Source organism: Pyrgilauda ruficollis, unplaced genomic scaffold (genome assembly GCF_017590135.1).
Source record: "Pyrgilauda ruficollis isolate IOZ18807 unplaced genomic scaffold, ASM1759013v1 scaffold34, whole genome shotgun sequence".
In the NCBI taxonomy this organism is placed as follows: Eukaryota; Metazoa; Chordata; class Aves; order Passeriformes; family Passeridae; genus Pyrgilauda; species Pyrgilauda ruficollis.
The window spans coordinates 1,912,435-1,931,092 of NW_024524822.1; the positions used below are offsets into that span (position 1 = coordinate 1,912,435).

At 48.7% G+C, this 18,658-nt stretch overlaps 1 protein-coding gene across 15 annotated transcripts in view; it reads left to right on the forward strand.

The window, feature by feature from the left end:
• The window catches only part of EHMT1 (euchromatic histone lysine methyltransferase 1), a 121,832-nt gene that overhangs the window by 61,124 nt on the left and 42,050 nt on the right, over positions 1-18,658 (forward strand). For 14 of the 15 annotated variants that reach the window (XM_041474938.1, XM_041474949.1, XM_041474948.1 and 11 more), the window contains 5 exons: positions 6,458-7,005; positions 9,530-9,571; positions 15,905-16,082; positions 17,435-17,571; positions 18,336-18,524. In XM_041474938.1, the coding sequence (XP_041330872.1) occupies positions 6,458-7,005; positions 9,530-9,571; positions 15,905-16,082; positions 17,435-17,571; positions 18,336-18,524 (1,094 nt within the window). The remainder of the gene's footprint in view (positions 1-6,457; positions 7,006-9,529; positions 9,572-15,904; positions 16,083-17,434; positions 17,572-18,335; positions 18,525-18,658) is intronic. The other variant, XM_041474939.1, reaches the window with a different exon arrangement.

Below are 18,658 nucleotides of genomic sequence, written 5' to 3' on the forward strand. Positions count from 1 at the left end.
CTTTTTGGCTTCAGTCCCAGAATCCCAGACTGGTTTGGATTGGAAGGGACCTTAAAGATGATCCAGTTCCAACCCAGTGCCATGGGCAGAGATGCCATCACTGGGTCATGTTGCTCAGGTTGCTTCCAGCCTTCATTGATGGAGGGGGTGCTTTCCTTCCCAATGGGTTCAGGGTCTCCAGCTGCCACCTCTCCCTCATCTCTGTGGTTTCAGCCCCAACACCTTCATGCTTGGGCTCTTCTCTGCTTAGCAGTTTTCCTTTTTGTTGGAGTTAGAGGAGGAAGAGGGGAGGGAACTGCTGTAACACAAAGATTAAAAGCAGGTGCTTTTCTCACTTTTATCTAGCAGGACAGTTGGGTATTGAATCAAAGGCTGTGGGATCTGTGGTGTTTTAAGGATGGTTAAGGTAGAACATCTGTGAGATGTGTGTGTGTATAAATACAGCTGTATGCTCTTCTTGGTCTGCACTTCCAAATCCTGAGCTTTTCCTTTAAGCTCTGTCTTTGCTTAGTTCATTTAAGCTAAGTTCATTTAAGCCCTGTCTTTGATTAAACGTTTCTCTTGCAGCAGCTGAAGCCTCTTGGCTGTGCTTGGGCTCTGGAAATGCATGGAAAATCCCACAGGCAGAGAGTGTCTTGCCTCCACCTTTCTCAGCACCGAGATGCTCAGAAAAATGTGTAAAAGTTCCAGATAAGATAGTGGTGCATTTGTTGCAGAATATATTTTTATTTCTATTTATTTTCTTTTTCACTCTCTTTTTCCTCAGGCCTGGTGGCTGCACTTTGGCCTGGAGTACAAGGGCTCATTTACATATATTTCTTATTTTGTTTCACTGAGCAGTGAACTCCAAGCTTTAAAAATACATTTAAGCCTTTATTTTTTTCAGAGCACTGTCCAAGTAACACTGAGTTTTGAGTTGATAGCCAGCCTCCCTCAGATGGGAAGTTTCTGTGGGTCCCCACAGAGGTGACTGTGTCCCCTCAGGCTGTGCCCAGGATGGCTGGTGGGGACACTAACACATCTGTTAGACAGCCTCTGCCCACAGATAAGTTTTGGCAGGCTGGACCCAGCTCTGGCAAGCTCCAGGGCAGGACTGGAGCCAGGTCTGGCTCTGCTGAAAGGGCTGGAAACCCCAGCAGGCAAAGACAGCAAAGAGGAACCAATGTCTGGGCTGGGAGAGCAGAGGTGGCTTTAATTTTCCCTAATTTAGGTGTTTTTGTTTTTTTTTTTTTTTTTTTTTGAGATTATCATTCTAATTCTGAATTAATCCAGCTCCTTTCTGCTCAGATGTGGTAGCAGGCAGGTCAGACATGGTCCAGGCTGGGGTGAGTTTGTCCAAAGATCCCTTTTCTAAAGTCAGCCTGTGCTGCTTTTGAGCTGTGGGTTCTCTCTGTTGGTTGCAGCAGTGGCTTAGGGACCCCCAGGGTCTGAGATGCCTTTTAGACACCTAAAATCAGATGAGGTGGTCTCACCCTGTCTTAGCTTCTCTCCTACTTCCATCAGAGTCATTTTCCTCGGGGGGATTTTAATTCTATTTTGAATAGCTGTGATGTTCTGAGATGAAAACTTGAGCCTGACCCTTCTGCCTGAGCCTGGGGAGAGCTGGGAGCTCTGCAGTGCTCTCAGGGAGTTGTTAATTCCTAGCAGGGATTTAAATTTATTATTGGGTGTTCTTTGCCACGTGGAGTCACAGGGATGGTGGAATAGCCCAACTTCCCGACTCTTAAAGTCCTTGTGTTATTAAAATGTACCCAGCCCCTAAATAATATGTATTTACTGAAGTTTGTGCCAACTTGGTGTCAACTTCAAATACACCAGTAAATCTCTTGGGTTTTAAATTACCTGGGTTTTAAATGATCCAAGCTCGGATGGGCAGTCAGGCAGTGTTGGGGTCTATGGGAGAAGCTTTTCCTGCTGCTTGTGGCATGGAGGATGCCTAAAGGAGCTTTGAAAAGACTGGGATGCTTCTAATTAATAAGGTTACACTTCATGGATGCAGGCTAGAATGTCCTACCTTTTATTTCTTTTTAATTAAAGGAAGGTTGTAGATTAAAGAGCAGTGAGCAAGCTGGAGAGAAAACTGAATGTGGAGAAAACCTTGTTTTGGCCTACTTAGAAGGGATGAGTGCTGTAAAGTCACAAAGTTTTAGAGAAAGAAAAACTTTGGGTTTATAATTCCCTTGCACTTATAGCACAGGAGCAGAAAAGCTGCTGAACAGCATTTTCAAGGGGAGAACTCTCTGCCACGAGGTGTATTTGAAAGGAGGATTTTAGCAGGTTTTCAGTGAAGCTTTTTTTTGGGAATGAAAAAGGGGGGATGAAAAGGTCACATCAGGAAGAAGTGTTTCTTTAGGTGTCTGGAGCTGTGGAAGAGCTTCTGTGGGCTGTTTGATTCACTATTGTCATTGGGAGGCTCCTGCTGGCTCTGGTTTGTGTTCCCACCCCGTCTGCGGCCGGAGTTCAGCGAGGCTGTGAAAGTGTTGAGTTGTGCCTATTCAGCAGTGCTGTGCAGGTGCCCTTGCTGAACCTGGGGTGGCAATTCCTGTTTTCCTGTCACCAGATCAGGTGTCTTGGTTGGGGAAACCCGACCAGCACACTTGAGTTACCATACTAATTGTGAGGCAGCTCTTTACATTAGCTGATTCTCCACGAGCAGCTTTTCAATTTGGGTTTGAAATGGGGATGATGCTGCTTGCAGGAGCCCAGAGCTGTGCAGGAGCTCAGTGTGTAGGGAACAATGCCATTCCAAACTGCTCATGAGTTTGTTTTAGTGCTGCCAGAAGAGGGAATGGGAGAATGGAGGGGTTTGACCCCAAAGAAAGGGAGGATCCTGCCTGCAGTGTCTCAGGCTTGTTGGAGGCTGGAGGGAAACGTGGTTTCTCTTGGCCTCTGCTGTGAAGTTTCATGTCTCTGTTTCATCAAACCTCTGCTCACACAGGTTTGGAAGGCTGGTACCACTTCCACAGTCAATCAGATTGCATTTCACAATAAGGGAAATAAGTGTGTGTGTGTGATTTTAATTTCAGCTTCATGGATTTTTCATAAAGCCAGTGATGCTTTCTGGAGTAATGAAGTTACTTTTTCCCTAGGGCAGTGCTCTAATTCGCATTGTTTTGGTTGCTTTCATGGCAGGTAGAGCAATTCTTGCCCTCTGCTTATTCAGTTTATCTCATAGTCAGCCACTGAAGTTATTTGACTGCTCTGGTGGGAGAACACAGTGTTTAAATCAACAAATCTTGAAGGCTTCATTCAGCCAGGTGCCTAAAGCTGGGCTCTAGAAACCTCCAGCTGTGGTTAGAGAGCTTATTTTTTGTTGTTTTGCTTTTTTTTCCCCTGGCACTGACTTTGCTGCAATAATTGCTTAAATGGCCTTTTAAAGACCCTGAATGCAGAAAGAGAAACAAGAATTGAAAGAATAAAGGCATAGCTGTGGCTCCCTCTGTCCACAGCTTTTCAAATAGTTAAATAAAACAGTGAAAAAAGGAGCACTTTATCTTCGTCCAGAGTTTTTGCTATCAAAAACAAACCCTTGTGCCTCTTTCTGTACTCAGGGAGGTCTGGGTAGTGTGAGAGGGAACAGGTGGAGGTGATAACTTTGAATCCTGCTTTTAGAACCCTCAGTCACTGCTCCTGCAGGTGAGGTTTGTGTCTGTGTGCTCCAGAGAGCACTGGGGAGCAATTTTTGGATGCTCTGGAGCTCTCTCTGGAGGCTGTGAGCCCGCAGAACCCATGTGGGAGACAGTCCCAGGCTGGGTTGCCTGGAATGAGGGGGAATGGATCTCTCAGTGCAGTGTCTCATCAGGAAAAATGGCCAGAGCTCATCCCCAGGGCACAGTCACCACTCAGGGTTTGGAGAGACTTTCCAGATACATCTGCAAAGATACTTTGTGCCCAACATCTGTGGCTTTCAGCTGGAAATCAGGAGCATCAGAGGGGCTGTCCCCCTCTTAATTGACGGGCAGTTTGAGGCTGGAGGGGCCAGATGCTCAGGAGGCCTTTGACACACCCCTGGGCAGAGCCTGGCGTGAGTTCAGCACTGACCAGATGTCCAGCCAGGGGTTGGATTGGATGCTTCACATGTACTGACTAGGCCTAAGAAGGCTTTCAGTTTGCTGGAAATGTCTTTAAATCTCAGATGGGCACCAAAACCCAGAAAGTTAGGGAATAATAAGGTTGTTTGAGATACTGGAATGCATCACTTTTAGAATCTAGAGCTGCCAGTGCTGTTTGGGCAGGAGTTGTACCCAAATCTTTCAGGTCAATGCAGTGGGAAGGAGATATTAAATATCAGGGCAAGGTTCTTCCCCCAGAGGGTGCTGGCACAGCCCAGGCTCCCCAGGGAATGGGCACGGCCCCGAGGCTGCCAGAGCTCCAGGAGCCTTTGGACAGCGCTGCCAGGGATGCCCAGGGTGGGCTTGTTGGGGGGTCTGGGCAGGGACAGGGGCTGGGCTGGGTGATCCTGCTGGGTCCCTTCCAGCTCAGGACATTCTGTGATTCTGTGATTAATATGGACTAAACAAACGCATTTAAAAAGGATAGAAAAAGTGGGATATTTTTTCCCCCCAATGAAAATGGAAAGAGAATTTGGGTGGGTTTTGGGAAGAGCTGTTCTGGTGAGCTGGGTGGTGCTGGGTCTCCTCCCTGCTGGCCTTTGCAGGGAGCTGCCTGTGCTTGGAGCTGCTCCAGGCACACTGGACTTGTCATCCCAGGGTCCTGGTGGTCCTTCATGCGTTAGCCTGGCACCAGGTTCTTGCCAGGTCAGAAGATACATTTGTGAGGCAGCTGAGGGAGCTGGACAGGGGCTCAGCCTGGAGCAAAGGAGGCTCAGGGGGGGCCTTGTGGCTCTGCACAGCTCCTGACAGGAGGGGACAGCCGGGGGGTCGGGCTGTGCTCCCAGGGAACAGGGACAGGGAGGAGAGGGAACGGCCTCAGGGGGAGGCTCAGGTTGGACATCAGCAGGAATTTCTTCATTGGAAGAGGCTGCTCAGGGAGGTTTGGAGTCCCCATCCCTGGAGGTGTCCAAGGAACACCTGGAGGTGGCACTCAGGGCTCTGGGCTGGGTGACAAGGTTGGGACCAGGCACAGGTTGGACTCAATGGTCTTGGGGGTTTTTTCAGCCTTGGTTCTGGGATTCAGAATGCTGTTCAGAATGTTGTTCTCCTTGCCTGTTTGTGCTCTGAGGGCAGTGTGAAATGAGGTGCTGGTACCCAGTGGTCTGGCTGTTCCTCCAGTGTGACTCCAGGCTCTTTGGATCCTGTAGGTGAAAATTGCTTTGATGGGAGCTGGTTTGAATCAATCCCCCCTGCTCTGACACAGCTCTCCCTGTACTTCTCGTGTTGCTTTTCATAACTGTCTGCTCTCTGGAAGGAAAACAAGCCAAGGAATCCCTAACAGCAGGTTGATGTAATCATTGCTCTGAGCGTGCCAGTGAATTGTTATCACTCCTGGTTGCCTGGGGAGCTGCTGGGTTGTCATGTCAGAAACTTTTTCTGCAAGTACATGACATTCATAGTTGGATTTTTCAGCTTGGATTTGAAATCTTTGGTGGGACAAAGTCACTGATGGAGGAGCAGGGAAATGTTTGAAATGTTTGTTTATGTGGGCATTGTTGTGGGTGAGCTTTGTCAGGCTGCAAAAACCTTGCTGCATTTGAATCATAGAATTATTTTAGTCTAAAAATGCATTTACTACACTTCACTCCTGTGTTTACTCCTGCTGTTACCTCTGAAATGACACCCTGAATCCTGGTCCCGTTTGTCATGCTGAAAGAGCCAATTCCCACTGAAGAACATTCCCAGGAGAGCTGGGATAGCCAGGGAGTTATTCCTTGTGATGTTCCCTGTAGCAGCAGAGCCCTGATGTGGACATTTGGCTGCTGGGCTCTGTGTGGGCCATAAAAACTCCCTGGAACAGCCCTACCAGCAAAGCTTTTCTGTGTCAGACTGGCTTTGGGAAGGGCTTTGCCAGAGATCCGGATGCAGCATGGGGAAGAGTTTTGTTTGGCAGGTGAGGTGTTGACATATGGTGCAATAAATGCAGTTATTGGAAAAGCCAGAGGTAATATTTACCTTGAAAAATCCATTGTTGGGAATAAATGGCCACATCTGCAGCTGAGGCAAGTGGGAGTAAGCGCACTGTTGTCACCTGGGCCACCTACCCCAAATGTCACCGTGTGAGGATCCAGGAGGGCCGAGCAGGTGGGTGAGGGAACAGCCTGACACTCAGTGCTGTCCTTTAGTTGATGTGGTGGTGGTTGATCCATGGTTGGATGATCTTGGAGGTCTTTCCCAACCCTAAATATTCTGGGATTCTGTGATTTACATCAGGCAGGGTGCTGGAGGAGAGGGTTGCTCTTACATTGTGAGTAGCTGTACTTGGAGTACAGCTTGGGAGTTTCAACCTTGGGAGTTTCACCACTTGTGACCCTCTTCTCCTCTCTTCCTCCCTCTCCCTGCAGGGTTTAATGCCATGGCTGCAGATGAAAGCGCTACAGAAAAGCAAGTGGGGGAACCAAAAATGGCAGTAGACGGTGAAACCAACGGCTCCTGTGAGCACAGCGAGGGTGGGGGCCACCCAAACCCACCCAAAAACACTCAGGACAACACGAAAGTGAGCCAGCAGGACTCTTCTACTAAATTAAATAGGATAGCAGAAAATGGCATTTCGGACAGCGAGCCTGGGAAGCAAAACCATCTGAAAGCAAATGACTTCACACAGACTTCTGTCACAGGGAGCAATGGATATATCCTAACCAAGCAGATGGCACAGGAGCAGCCTCTAAGGACTACCAGCTTTGCTTCTCTCACTGGCCATGCTGCAAAAACCCTGCCTGGAGGAGCAGGCAAAGGCAGGACTGTGGGGTCCTTTGCCCAGCTCCAAGCCACGATGCCAAGCAAGCTCGGGGAGGGCAGTAAGGACATGGATGCTAAGAAGGGCCCTGCTGCTAATGCTGAAGTCAAGGTCCACCGAGCACGGAAGACAATGCCTAAACCCACCCCCAGCCTGGTAATGTACCTGCTCAGCACAGAGCTGCTGCTGCTGCTGCTGGGCTTGCTCTTGGCTTTCTCTGGGGGTCTGAGGGATACCTGGCTGCATGGCAACACGTGGTGTTCAGAGCTTGTCTGCTGAGTGGATTGGTTTTTAAATTGTTTTAAAATTTTTTAATATATATAATTCTTTATTTTATTTTTTTTCTCTTTCTCCAGACAGAAATGTTAAAATAGTTGGTCACATGGCCACCACCAGCTCCCATCCCCAGTGTGTTTCTAAATATATAATTGATCAATTGCCTCCTCCAACAGATCTATGTGAGACACTAAATGGCCTTTCTCTCATGGCTCTATTGCTCATCAGCCTCTGCTAACATCCAGAGCTGCTTGTGAAAAAAATTAGATTTTTTCTGAGGTAAACCCAAAGGAAATTAAACATAGCATGTAAACTTGAGGCTCCTAAGCTCAGAAGCTGTCAAGGAGCTGATCTGTGAGGCAGTTTGATTGTATTGCTGTAGGAATCATTACAGGACTAAAACAGATGATGTTTTCTCTCCATGTCATTGGGAGATGTTCTCTCCAGAATCTTTAGGGGTGGATTTGCCATCACTTAATAAAGCAGAGCCCTGCTTTTTTTTTGAAGGCATAAGGAGATGTCATTTGGTGCATTCATGTCATAGTGGGGAGGACAGCAATTCTTTGTCATGGGACAAGTTTGGTTATTTTTTTGGTTCTTTGCCAGATGTAGGGAATAGATCCTGCAACAGGCAGATCTCCACTATAAGCAGTTGGTTTTCATCCCTGTGATGCTGTATATGACTACAGTGAGCTGGATCCTGTCATTGTGCTGTGTCTGAGGGTGGAGGGAGGCTGCCTTTAGGTCAAGGGAAGGGTCAGCCATGGGAGTCATTCCCAGAAATGCATGGAAGCTGCTGCAGCCTTGTCAGGGTCGGTGCAATGCATTGGTGCTGTGATCCAGCAGATCCACAGGGACCCTCAGATGTCCCCCTCATCTCAGCACAGCAGTGGTGAGGTGTGAAGGGCTCAGAGCTGGGAGTCCCTGTGGTCTGAAAGAAGGAAAGAGAGAGAAAAAAGGGAAAAGAGAGGGTGGCACCTCGCCAGCCCCAGATGGGGGAAGGTCCCGTGGCTGCGGCACCACCTGTGCCTCCGGAAGCAGCTGGGAGTCCAAAGGGCACAGCAAGATCACAAACCTGTGGGCACCAGGCTTGGGAGAGGGGCAGAAGCTGCAGCTGCCTGCCAGGATTTCCAGCCAGCCCCCCTGAGCACTCATTTCCCCTCTGCCTTGCCCTGGCTGTGTTTGAATTCTCTGCTCTCACCCCACCTGTGTTTCCTGGCTTGCACAGGGAAGCCCAGCTGCCATCCATCTCCCATCAGGGTGTCTCTTACCCAAGGAAGGCTTTGCAGCCCAAAGTGCCTCCAGCCCCCAGCTGTGCATTGGAATTAGGCCAGGCAAACCCCCAGACCCTGGTGGAATTTAGCAGAGAGAGATCCCATGGGGCTGAGCAATTGAACGAGGCAATTCCCTCCTAAAAGGTGACTGCTAGGTTAGGAGGGAGTGTTTCCCTCATTCATATTTTATGATACATCGTAAGACTATTTATATCCAACCCCTTGGGATTCAAGGTTTGTCTCTGGGAAGTGGCATGGGGTGTTGGGGAGCTCTGGGAGTGCTGGGACACAGCTCACTGAGATGGGGCTGCTGATCCTTCTTTGCTCACACGACAAAAGCAGCTTCAAAAAAACAAAGCCTGCACTTGTTGGGTTGTTCTAGAAAGTACATAGCCTGTCCTCAGCTCCTCTGGGCATTTGCCTTGGGCTTAAAATAGGGAGAGAAGCAACATTCCCAGGAAGGGTGGTGAGAAGAGGCTGTTCCCATGTTCTCCGCTCAAGCCTCTTCAGCTGAATGGGAACCCAAGATCTGATCTCAGTTCTGCAAGACAATAAAACATCTGTGTGTTCAGCCTTCCTGATAATTACTACCTCATTTTCCCCCATTGTCTCTGGAATTTACATGCTATTTTCTTTGGAGCAGCAGAGTCCTTGCTAGCTGTCATTTTTCTGTCCCAATTATTTCTTTGTTGAGCTGCTTAGAGGAGGATCCTTAGCTCAGGAGCTTTTCCTGTACCAACCTTCACACCTTCTCCCCTTCAAAACCTCCGTGAAATCAGGTGCTGTATCCTGGGAAATAAATTATGGAAATCACTCAGGAACTGATGTTACAGAACACAGTAGTTTGTTTGGCTAATATTTTTTAGGGCATTTTTGTTTTCGTCATGAAACTGTTCTTGCTGAACTGTTCTGCCCAGGTGGAGGAGGGGAGGAAGGTATTTTGCTGCCTGCAAAGTGTGAACATTTGTTCCCCCTGGCTCCTGCAGAAACCCACTGGGGCCAAGAAATTGTTTTCTGTAATCCAATAGGTGTCAGGGGACCTTGGTAACCTTTTCCTGCACATGTGAATTGGTCTCTGAAAGGAAGAAGAGAATTTTCTCACCAATTTAACCAGCTTTTTCTCTGTTTAGGAGTTGCTTCCTGAATTGGGATCGAAGCTGAATCTGAAACAGGTGACAATTTTAATTGATGTTGTCGCATGTTAAGGTGGTTTTTGAGCAGAGAGCATCATTTCTGCTCCCCTCCTGAACAGAGCAGTAACACAAGCACTGCCCTTTTGGGAGAATCTTTCTTTCACTGCTAATCCATTTTACAGCTCTGTTAAGACCCCAAAAGTTTCCAAGGCCAGGCCAGGCCAGACTGAAAGGCAAGTGTGTGCCTGTATGTGTGTGCTGTGCTTGGAGAACGCCCCTCCTGCTTGGGAATCAGCTGCTGAGCTCAACTTCAGTCAAACATAAGGGATGAAGGATGGTAAAGGTAGTGAGAGCATCCCAGAGTTACCTTGGAGACAGGAGGAATCCCAAGTTGTGTTTCCTTTCCTTGATGACCACAAGGCTGGAGTTTGGGGTGTGTGTCTCTGGTGGTGTTTTTTTATGCTGTGCATATTTCTTGGGTCAGGAAATAGTGCAAAAATCCTTTAAGTGAGTGTTTTGGCCTGATTCACAGTGTCTCCCCAAAATGCCAGGTGCCAGTTTAACTGGGGAAGACAATGTGGGCAGGGAGGAAGAGCTTGGAGCAGGAGATGCTTCGCTTATGTAGGTCTTTCGACCAATATTCATCAAACTATTCCCTTAAGTGGCATTGCCATTAAATACCTGATCCCAGAGCTTTTAAACTGCCTCCTTTGTGGTGCTGCTGTGCTGGCCTGGGCTGGAGCTGCTCTGCAGGAGCCTCTGGCCTGGAGAACACCCTGTGGCATCTCTTGGGGCAGGCAGGTGGCAGCCAGGGGATTACAGGGGTCTGGGATTGCTCAGCAAGCTCTGACCCTCTCATGTACAGGAAACAAAGCAAAAGGGCAGAGCCTAATGGGGGTGATGATAAAGGGGATATTGTGTCCTTGGGGAGCACTTAGAAGGTCCATCCAGGACCCTCTCCAGAGAGATATCCAGGTGTGCTCCACTGAACTGAAAGAGTGAAGTCTGTGTGTGAGCTTGGGCAGAGTTAAATATAATGGAATCACAGAATATCCTGAGCTGGAAGGGACCCACCAGGATCACCCAGCCCAGCCCCTGTCCCTGCCCAGACCCCCCACCAAGCCCACCCTGGGCATCCCTGGCAGCGCTGTCCAAAGGCTCCTGGAGCTCTGGCAGCCTCGGGGCCGTGCCCATTCCCTGGGGAGCCTGGGCAGTGCCAGCACCCTCTGGGGGAAGAACCTTGCCCTGATCTCAGCCTGAGCTGCCCTGGCCCAGCCCCAGCCGTGCCCTGGCTCCTGTCCCTGTCCCCGAGCAGAGATGGGAGCTGCCCCTCGGGAGGAGCTGCAGCCCCGGGGAGCTCTGCCCTCACTCTGCTCCAGCTGAACAATCCCAGAGCCCTCAGCTGCTCCTCACGGGCCCCTCCAGACCCTTCCCCATCTTCCCTGGTGGGAAATCTCATTCAGGAGTGCTGCCATTGGGCTCCTTAAACAGAGGGCTTGCTGCAGAGGGAAGTGAGAGTGAAGGCTGTTGTGCAGAGCATTTAACCTGATATTTCACTGCTGGTGCTGGTGCTGGAGGCGGCGGTGCTGGCTGGAGGTGCTGCCCCAGCTCTGACCACAGCCCACAGAAATAACAGCCCTGGCCCCAGCAGAGGGGTTGGTTAATGTAAGGAGCCCTGGTGACACATCTGCCCTGGGCTCCCGTCTTTCGTTTTGGCTGATGTGTGACACTCCCTTGCCTTGGGCCAGTTTGGTGCAGGAGGGGACAGGGATGAGATCCACACCCCTGAGTGCTCTGCTTTAGAAACACGTGGAGTGCAGGTTTGGGGCCACATCTTCACTTCAGCTCAGTTCTACCTGGCTGCCTAAATCACGTTTTTATGTAGGTATGTGACTGCGCTCAGATCAGTGCAATTGTAATCATGTCACCACGGAATCCCCCCTCTAATGGGCACATATTAATCAGCAGATGAAAGGTGGCTCAGCCTTGCAGCTGCTCTGATCTAGACTAAGACCAAAGCCTTGCGGGTTTGTTGCTCCAAGGTGAGGCTTGATCAGGCTGCTGAAATTCAGCAGTGAAAAACACAATCCTGCAGCAGCAAAGGCAGAGCAGCACCACTACAGCTCCTACAGGCACTATCATCTGCTTGTGATCAATTTTTTATAGCAGACTGATATTTCTTGCTTAACCACCACTCACCAGTTGTTAGAGGCAGATCCCCCTGGGAGCTGCTGCTTTGTGCTCTTCAAAGGCAGTGCCTTGGTACAAATCTCCTGACCCTGTTCCTGATGGATGGAGAGGCAGAGCTGCTCCCTGGCAGCTGCCCTGTTCCCTGTGGCAGTGCTGCTCAGCTCACTCCTCCTGCCCCGTTGGCTCTGCTTTGCAGCTCGTTGTGTGCTGGAGAGGAGAGTCCTGCGAAGCAGAGAACTAAGGGAGCCCATAATCTAAGCCTGAGGTAATTTCAGGCATCAAGAACCCTTCTGCAGAGCTCTTGGAGCTGCCCTGCTCCCAGGCAGGACCTGTGCCTGTGTCCTTCCACCAACACTGGTTTCTCTCCCAGCTTGCTGGTTTTAATGATGGAAAGACCCTTTAAATGCTGGGCAGTGGGAAAAATGTCATGTGGGGTTTATAGAGCCAACATGAGGGTCCATTACTGAGGTTGGTTTGTTCTGTAGTTTTGCTTTCAGGGAAGAAAAACAAAACAACTGAGGATATTCTGTATTTTGCCATTTTAAATAACTTCCCCCTGCTTATTCTGTGCCAATAATAGAAATATAGTTGATCCCATTAAAATGTAGACAGCACCTGAGTTTAATTTTTGTAAACACATCAAATATCGTGTTCTTGCCCCAGTCTAGCCCATTTTCTTGGCTGTATTTCTCACAGTGGAGTTGCACATAGTGGTGGTCCCATTTTTGCTGTTTCCAGGCACAACCATTGCTAGAAATGTTGGGATATTTGCCCACCTTCTTCACTATTCCCTACACAAAGTTGTGACTTTGCAGTCCTTAGCACAGGATGAGCTGATACCACATGAGAAGCTGCAAGAATGAAGATGTTGATGTTGCAGTTTCTTTTTCTGTCTCTTTTACAGTCCTTTCTTGGCCTCCAGTAGCCCACAACAAGTGACCACAGGGAGCTCAAACTGCATCCTGGAGTTTCCTTTGCATGCCATTCTGCTCTCAGTGCTTCTCTCAAACTGTGGATGAAAGCTGTTCAATAAGAATAGCAAAGATGTGATTGTTTAATGTAGCTGAGAACCAGGAAAGGTGGTGAGAAAACTGACTTAAAAATTTGTGCTGATCCTTTTTATTGCAATCCTTAGGTGTAATATTTTTATACACACGAGAGATCTTTTCACCCCTTTCGGGGAATTTTTGTTTCTTACCATTGCTGCACATGCCTCCAAGTAAATCTTTATTGCATGTGACTTAATTTGATTAAAAAAAACTTTTAGCAGAATTGCCATGAAAAAGTCACATTTAGCAGTTGTTAGGCATCCTGTTGAAGATTTTAAATTTATTTCTGTGTTGTAATTACAGAGGCAGAGAAAAACCCTATGCTAATAACATATTACTTTTAAATTTAAAAATTGGATTGTATTCTTCCAAGCAGCCTGGCATGGGCTGAGTATGAATTCCTGGTGTTTGGGAGTAACAGCACCTTTTATCAGAGAGCAGTTGCAAAACCTGCACTTAAAGGACACAAAATGCAGCCCTTGTTTACACTTGTGCCAGTTCTGCCTGTCCAAAACTCATTTTTCTAACTTGAAGTTAGAAATGGAAAGCATTGGATGTATCAGGGGACTTGGGAATTCTCAGAATAATTGTGTAGCCAAGAGTTACTGTTAACCTTTAGATCCATAAACTCAGGACTTTTAAGAGGTATAAATAGTATTGTTGAGACTATTCTTGGCATACTGTGCCCTGCACTCCTGACGTGCATTTTTTAAGGGGTAGAACAACTGGGAGCAGACTCAGGAGTGATCCTGAAAATGATCCTATGGCCACTTAATTTGCTCATTCTATTAAAATTATTGAAGAGAAAGTTTAAAAAGAAAAAAAAGAAGTTGGTCATACTCCATAAGTATCTCCTGGGAGTGAGAGGTTCTGATGAGACAGGGCCTTTTAATTTAGTTGCAAAAACATAATGCATTTAATTATTTGACAGTGAGAGCAATTAAGCATTGGAACAACATATCAAAGGCTGTGGTGGATTTCTCGTCTTTGAAATCGTTAATCCAAGACTTGCTGCCCTTTTAGAAAAGCTGTGGCAATTGAGCCATAACTTATGGGCTTGATGCAGGAATCATTGGCACTTTGATGGCCTTTTGCTGTGGGTCATTTCTGATTATCATTAGAGCTTTGCTGGGCCTGCCTCTGCCAGCACCACACACGTGGCACAGCCTAATTAGGGGAATCAGCCTCTTCCCTGTTTGTTCCCAAGGTCACATTGCTGGAGAGCAGTGGCTGGGGCTGCCTGTCTGAACCTGAGTGCTTTTATTGCTTCCTGCTTTTTATTCCAGCCTTGCTTCTGCCTGCATTCCTCTTTCTGTTTGGGTTTTTCAGCTGTTGCTTCACAAGTCCTGTAAAGAAGAGTTCGCCAAGAAGAGCAGCACTTAAACCTTAGAATCATGGAATGGTTTGGGCTGGAAAGGACCTTAAAGATTATCCAGTGCCACCCCTGCCACGGCAGGGACACCTTCCACTGTCCCAGGCTGTTCCAAGCCCTGTCCAGCCTGGCCTTGGGCACTGCCAGGGATCCAGGGGCAGCCACAGCTGCTCTGGGCACCCTGTGCCAGGGCCTGCCCACCCTGCCAGGGAACAATTCCTAATTCCCAATATCCCATCTAACCCCACTCTTTCAGTGTGAAGCCATTCCTCTTGTCCTGGCACTCTGTGCCCTTGTGAAGAGTCTCTCTCTTTCTTGCTGCTCCTGGAATGCCACAATGGGGTCTCCTCAGAGCCTTCTCTTTTCCAGGCTGAGCAATCCCAATTCTCCCAGTCTTTCCTTGTGTTCTGCTGCTTGTTCTCATGTTTTGCTGGAGCAGCTCTGCCAGACCTGCCTGCTGTACAGCTGCACAGGATGCAGTGGGGATAAATCAGAGAGGGCAAATCCAGTGTAAAATGGCACAGCAGAGGCAGCTTTTACCCCAATGTCTGCTGACTCTGTGGCAGAGAAGGACAAGCAGGGACTTTGTTTTGTGTTCCTCCCTGTGTTTCCTTGTCTCACCAGGTACCTCCTTGCTGGGCTGGGACAGGAAAATGTTTCAGTGAACTGGACTAAGGGGCCTTGCCTTGACCTTGTCTTCCCTTTGCCACACTTGACACAAAAGGCACAGGAATAAAAGCACCATGAAACCAAGCCATTACTGTTTAAAGAATAAACACAGATGGAAAAAGGAAACACAAACACAGTCTGGACCTCTGTGTCTGAGGCTTTTAGGATACATAAAATGGACTTAGACACACAGGAAGGGGATTGTTTCCTAAATTAGAGGAGGAAAGCATTGAAGTAACATCAAAAGCTGAGAAATGGCACTGAGGGACTTGGTGCTGAGTGGTGGACTTGGCATTGCTGGGTTAATGGTTGGACTTGGTGACCTTAAAGGTCCTGTTCAGCCTAAATGATTCTCTGTGGAGCTTTAGCACCCTTCTTTTATAACCTGCGGTGCAGGATTTGACTTTGTCTTGGGTACAGGCTCAAATCAGAGCCGGTGAGTGGCTGTGGTGCCTGGGAGGGGCTGCAGGAGCAACTACAAAATCCCCTTGGTTTGTAGTAGGAGCCTGGAGCCTGCCTGGGGCCTGGAATAGCAGCAGCTGGAGTGGGAATAGGGGGTTAAGGGAAGCCTGGACAGCTCTCTGTGGATGCACCTGTGTCACAAACTGCTTTGGCTGTGGTTGTTGTGTGCTGGGCTAGAGGGGGAGCCTTTGCTGAGGCTCAGTGGTGCCAAGTGCTGTCCAAAAAGAAAATCCCTTTCCTTTGCTGCCTGCTCCTCTAGAACAGCTCTGCAGGAGTGTTGCTGAGCATGCTTGGTGTGACAGGCAATAAGTGCTGTGGGTGAGTTGGTTCCTCTTCTCCAGAGGCACCCAGAGCTGTGTAAACGGGCTCTGCTCCTTGTCATTACCTCTGCCAGGTCACCTGTCACCTGCACAGCCTTCAGCCCGGGGGGAGTCACTCAGCCAGGCTGGCAGTGTTTGGGCAAACCCCCTTTTGTGCTGCAGGAGGGGCTGTGTGCTCCTGCTGGGAATGTGCTCCTGCCTTCAGATGAAAGGGATTTTGGTCGAGAGAAAGGACTTAAATTAATTTCCTAATTTTTTAAAATTACTTATTCAATGCAAAAACTCAATTTAATTGCCTTTTGTTGTCCAGCATGCAAGTAAAGACCCCAAAGATGGGAGAGACAGCAGAGATCAGAAGGAATCCAAGGAGAAGGAGTTTGAGAACATGCTGGACTTTGTGAAGCCGTTGTCGTTGCCCTCTCTCCCGGGCCTTCACCAGTCACTACCTCAGAACCAGAGCTATGTGGCCACCACCAAGTCGCAGACAGGTAAAAAGGGAAGGGCTGGAATGTTGGAGTCCTGAGCAGCTCCCACCTCCCAAACCTGTGTGTGGGGCTGAGAGGGAGATGAGGAGGTTAACGAGGATTAAAAGTCTGGTAGTAACTTTTTGCCACTCAGCCTCCTCCAGGGTTCCCTTCCCTTTTTTCTACTAAAAGCTTTTCTTAGAGGAGATGCTCAGATCCCTTTTTCCTCTGGGATGTTCTGAAGAGGTTTCTATCAGTTCTGTAGGGCTTTGAATATCTCCACAGCTGCTTACCAAGAATTACAACCTTCTAAATAAAATTAATTGGGTTCGCAGAATTTTTTAACGGTCTCTTCATAAATTCTGGTGAAATTTCATTACCATGGAAGATGAAGAAATGCTTCCAAGGATCAGGCTGTGCAAGTGCAAACAGTAACAGTGCTGAAGCTGGCTGTTCCTAAAAGAGCCTGCACCAAGCATCCTTCTGCTGTGCAGTCACCTAAGTCAGCAGCAGGCAGGGAGCTGTGATGTCTGGTTTGATTAGAAGGCCAAGAGGGAGACTTAGCAAATTAAGACCCAATCAAAGGAGTGAGAGGCATCAAACAGACTTCCATAGTAGGTGTGAAATGAGGTTAAATGGCAAACAGCTCCTTATGTAAGGTGCCTTTTCCCTGTGTGTTCTTCAGTTACTGTCAGATTGCTTCCATTGTCAGTTGATATTGTTGGCCTTGCAGTCTCAATTTGAGCAATTGGATCCATTCAGCCTCCTACAACATCAGCAGCACTGCCAAATTCAGGATAATTTAGGGATTTGATGCTGTGTGAGCTGATGGAGAGGCCAGAAGGAGCGTGCAGAGGGCACTCAGAGTTTGGGCAGCTCTGCAGCCCTGGCAGGAAGCTGTCTGTGTGTCTGCACATCCGTGTGTGTCATCTTCTGCTTGACTTGTAAATAAATCTGTTGGGGTGGGAAGTTTTCCCAGGTCGTGCCCTCAGGTGTGATTTCATAGAATCACAAAAGGTTTGGGTTGGAAGGGACCTTAAAGCCCATCCAGTGCCACCCCAGCCATGGCAGGGACACCTCCCACTGTCCCAGGCTGCTCCCAGCCCTGTCCAGCCTGGCCTTGGGCACTGCCAGGGATCCAGGGGCAGCCACAGCTGCTCTGGGCACCCTGTGCCAGGGCCTGCCCACCCTCCCAGGGAACAATTCCTAATTCCCAATATCCCATCCATCCCTGCCCTCTGGCAGTGGGAAGCCATTCCCTGTGTCCTGTCCCCTCCAGGCCTTTGTCCAAGTCCCTCTCCACTGCAGCCCCTACTCCCTTTGCCTTCTTTTCATTCCTGAACAAACTTTGGGTTCCTTCTGCTTCTCTTTTGCAGCTGCTGCAGTATCTCGGAAGAAAAAACGGAGAATGGGAACCTATAGCCTGGTTCCCAAGAAAAAGACCAAAGTGTTAAAACAGAGAACAATGATAGAGATGTTCAAGAGCATAACTCATTCCTCTGTGGGTGCCAAGGTAAGGGCAGCACTGGGCTCACTGCACATGTTTGTTGTCACTTGCCTGTCCCTTTTTTTGGACACCAAACCCGTGTGGAGGTGCAGGGATGTGCTGGCTTGTTGGGATCAACATCTTGCCTTCTGAGTCTCCTCTTCCCTCTGGCAGCAGCTTCCTGCCCAGAGCAGCCTTGCTGCTTTGGGAATGACTGTTCCAGAGGGGCTGTTCAGGTACCAGCTGCTAAACAAACCTTTTCCAGTTAATGTTCCCCTTCTGTCCTGTGAATCCTGGGAAACTGGAGAGATTTCAAGCATGCCCCTTTTTGTTTTGTTACTCAAGGTCTCATGTTGCTGCCTGAGGCTGTACAAAAAAACACTTGGTTGCTTATAAAAGTTGGACTCACTCGTGATGAAATTCTGCTTTTGCTGTGACCTGTGCCCTGAAGTTTTGGTCTTAGAATTCAAGGAGAACAGTGCTAGGATTTCAAGGAGTGATGTGAAAATCTCACTGTGATGTAACTTCCCTTTCCATTCCCTAGAAACCTTCCTGCATCCTTGGTGGAGCTGCCCCTCCATGCTGGGATGGGGTTCTCCCCTAACCATTGTGCAACCACGTGAGTCTGGAATGACTCCTCGTGGTCCCCAGGTCCAAGAGGGTGAGGTGACATGGCAGGAGCTCTGGAGGGACACAGAGCCAGCTTTAGAGGAAAATCTGGGATGGATCCAGCTGCTCTGTCCCAGGAATTGATGTTGTCTTTGTGTCCCATGTGCTTGGGTGACTTCCAGAGTGACAAGGAGCTGGGGGATGGCAGCCCCCATGTGAACGGGGAAAGCATAGATGTGGACTCGGAGGAGGAGGACTCGGATGAGTTGGAAGAGGAAGATGATCACGGAGCAGATCAGGCAGCCATGTTCCCTGTGGATGACAACAGGACCTCCAAGGACAGCGCGTCCGATGCAGACAACGCCAGGAAGGTGATTCCTGTGCCCTGAGCAGGGCCTGAGGAGCAGGGTGGGGTAGCAGGGATAGGAGGGGCCTGGATTGAAGCAATTTCTAAGGTTTTTTCACCTGCAAGATGACAGAAGGATCAGCAATGGTAGAGAGGTCC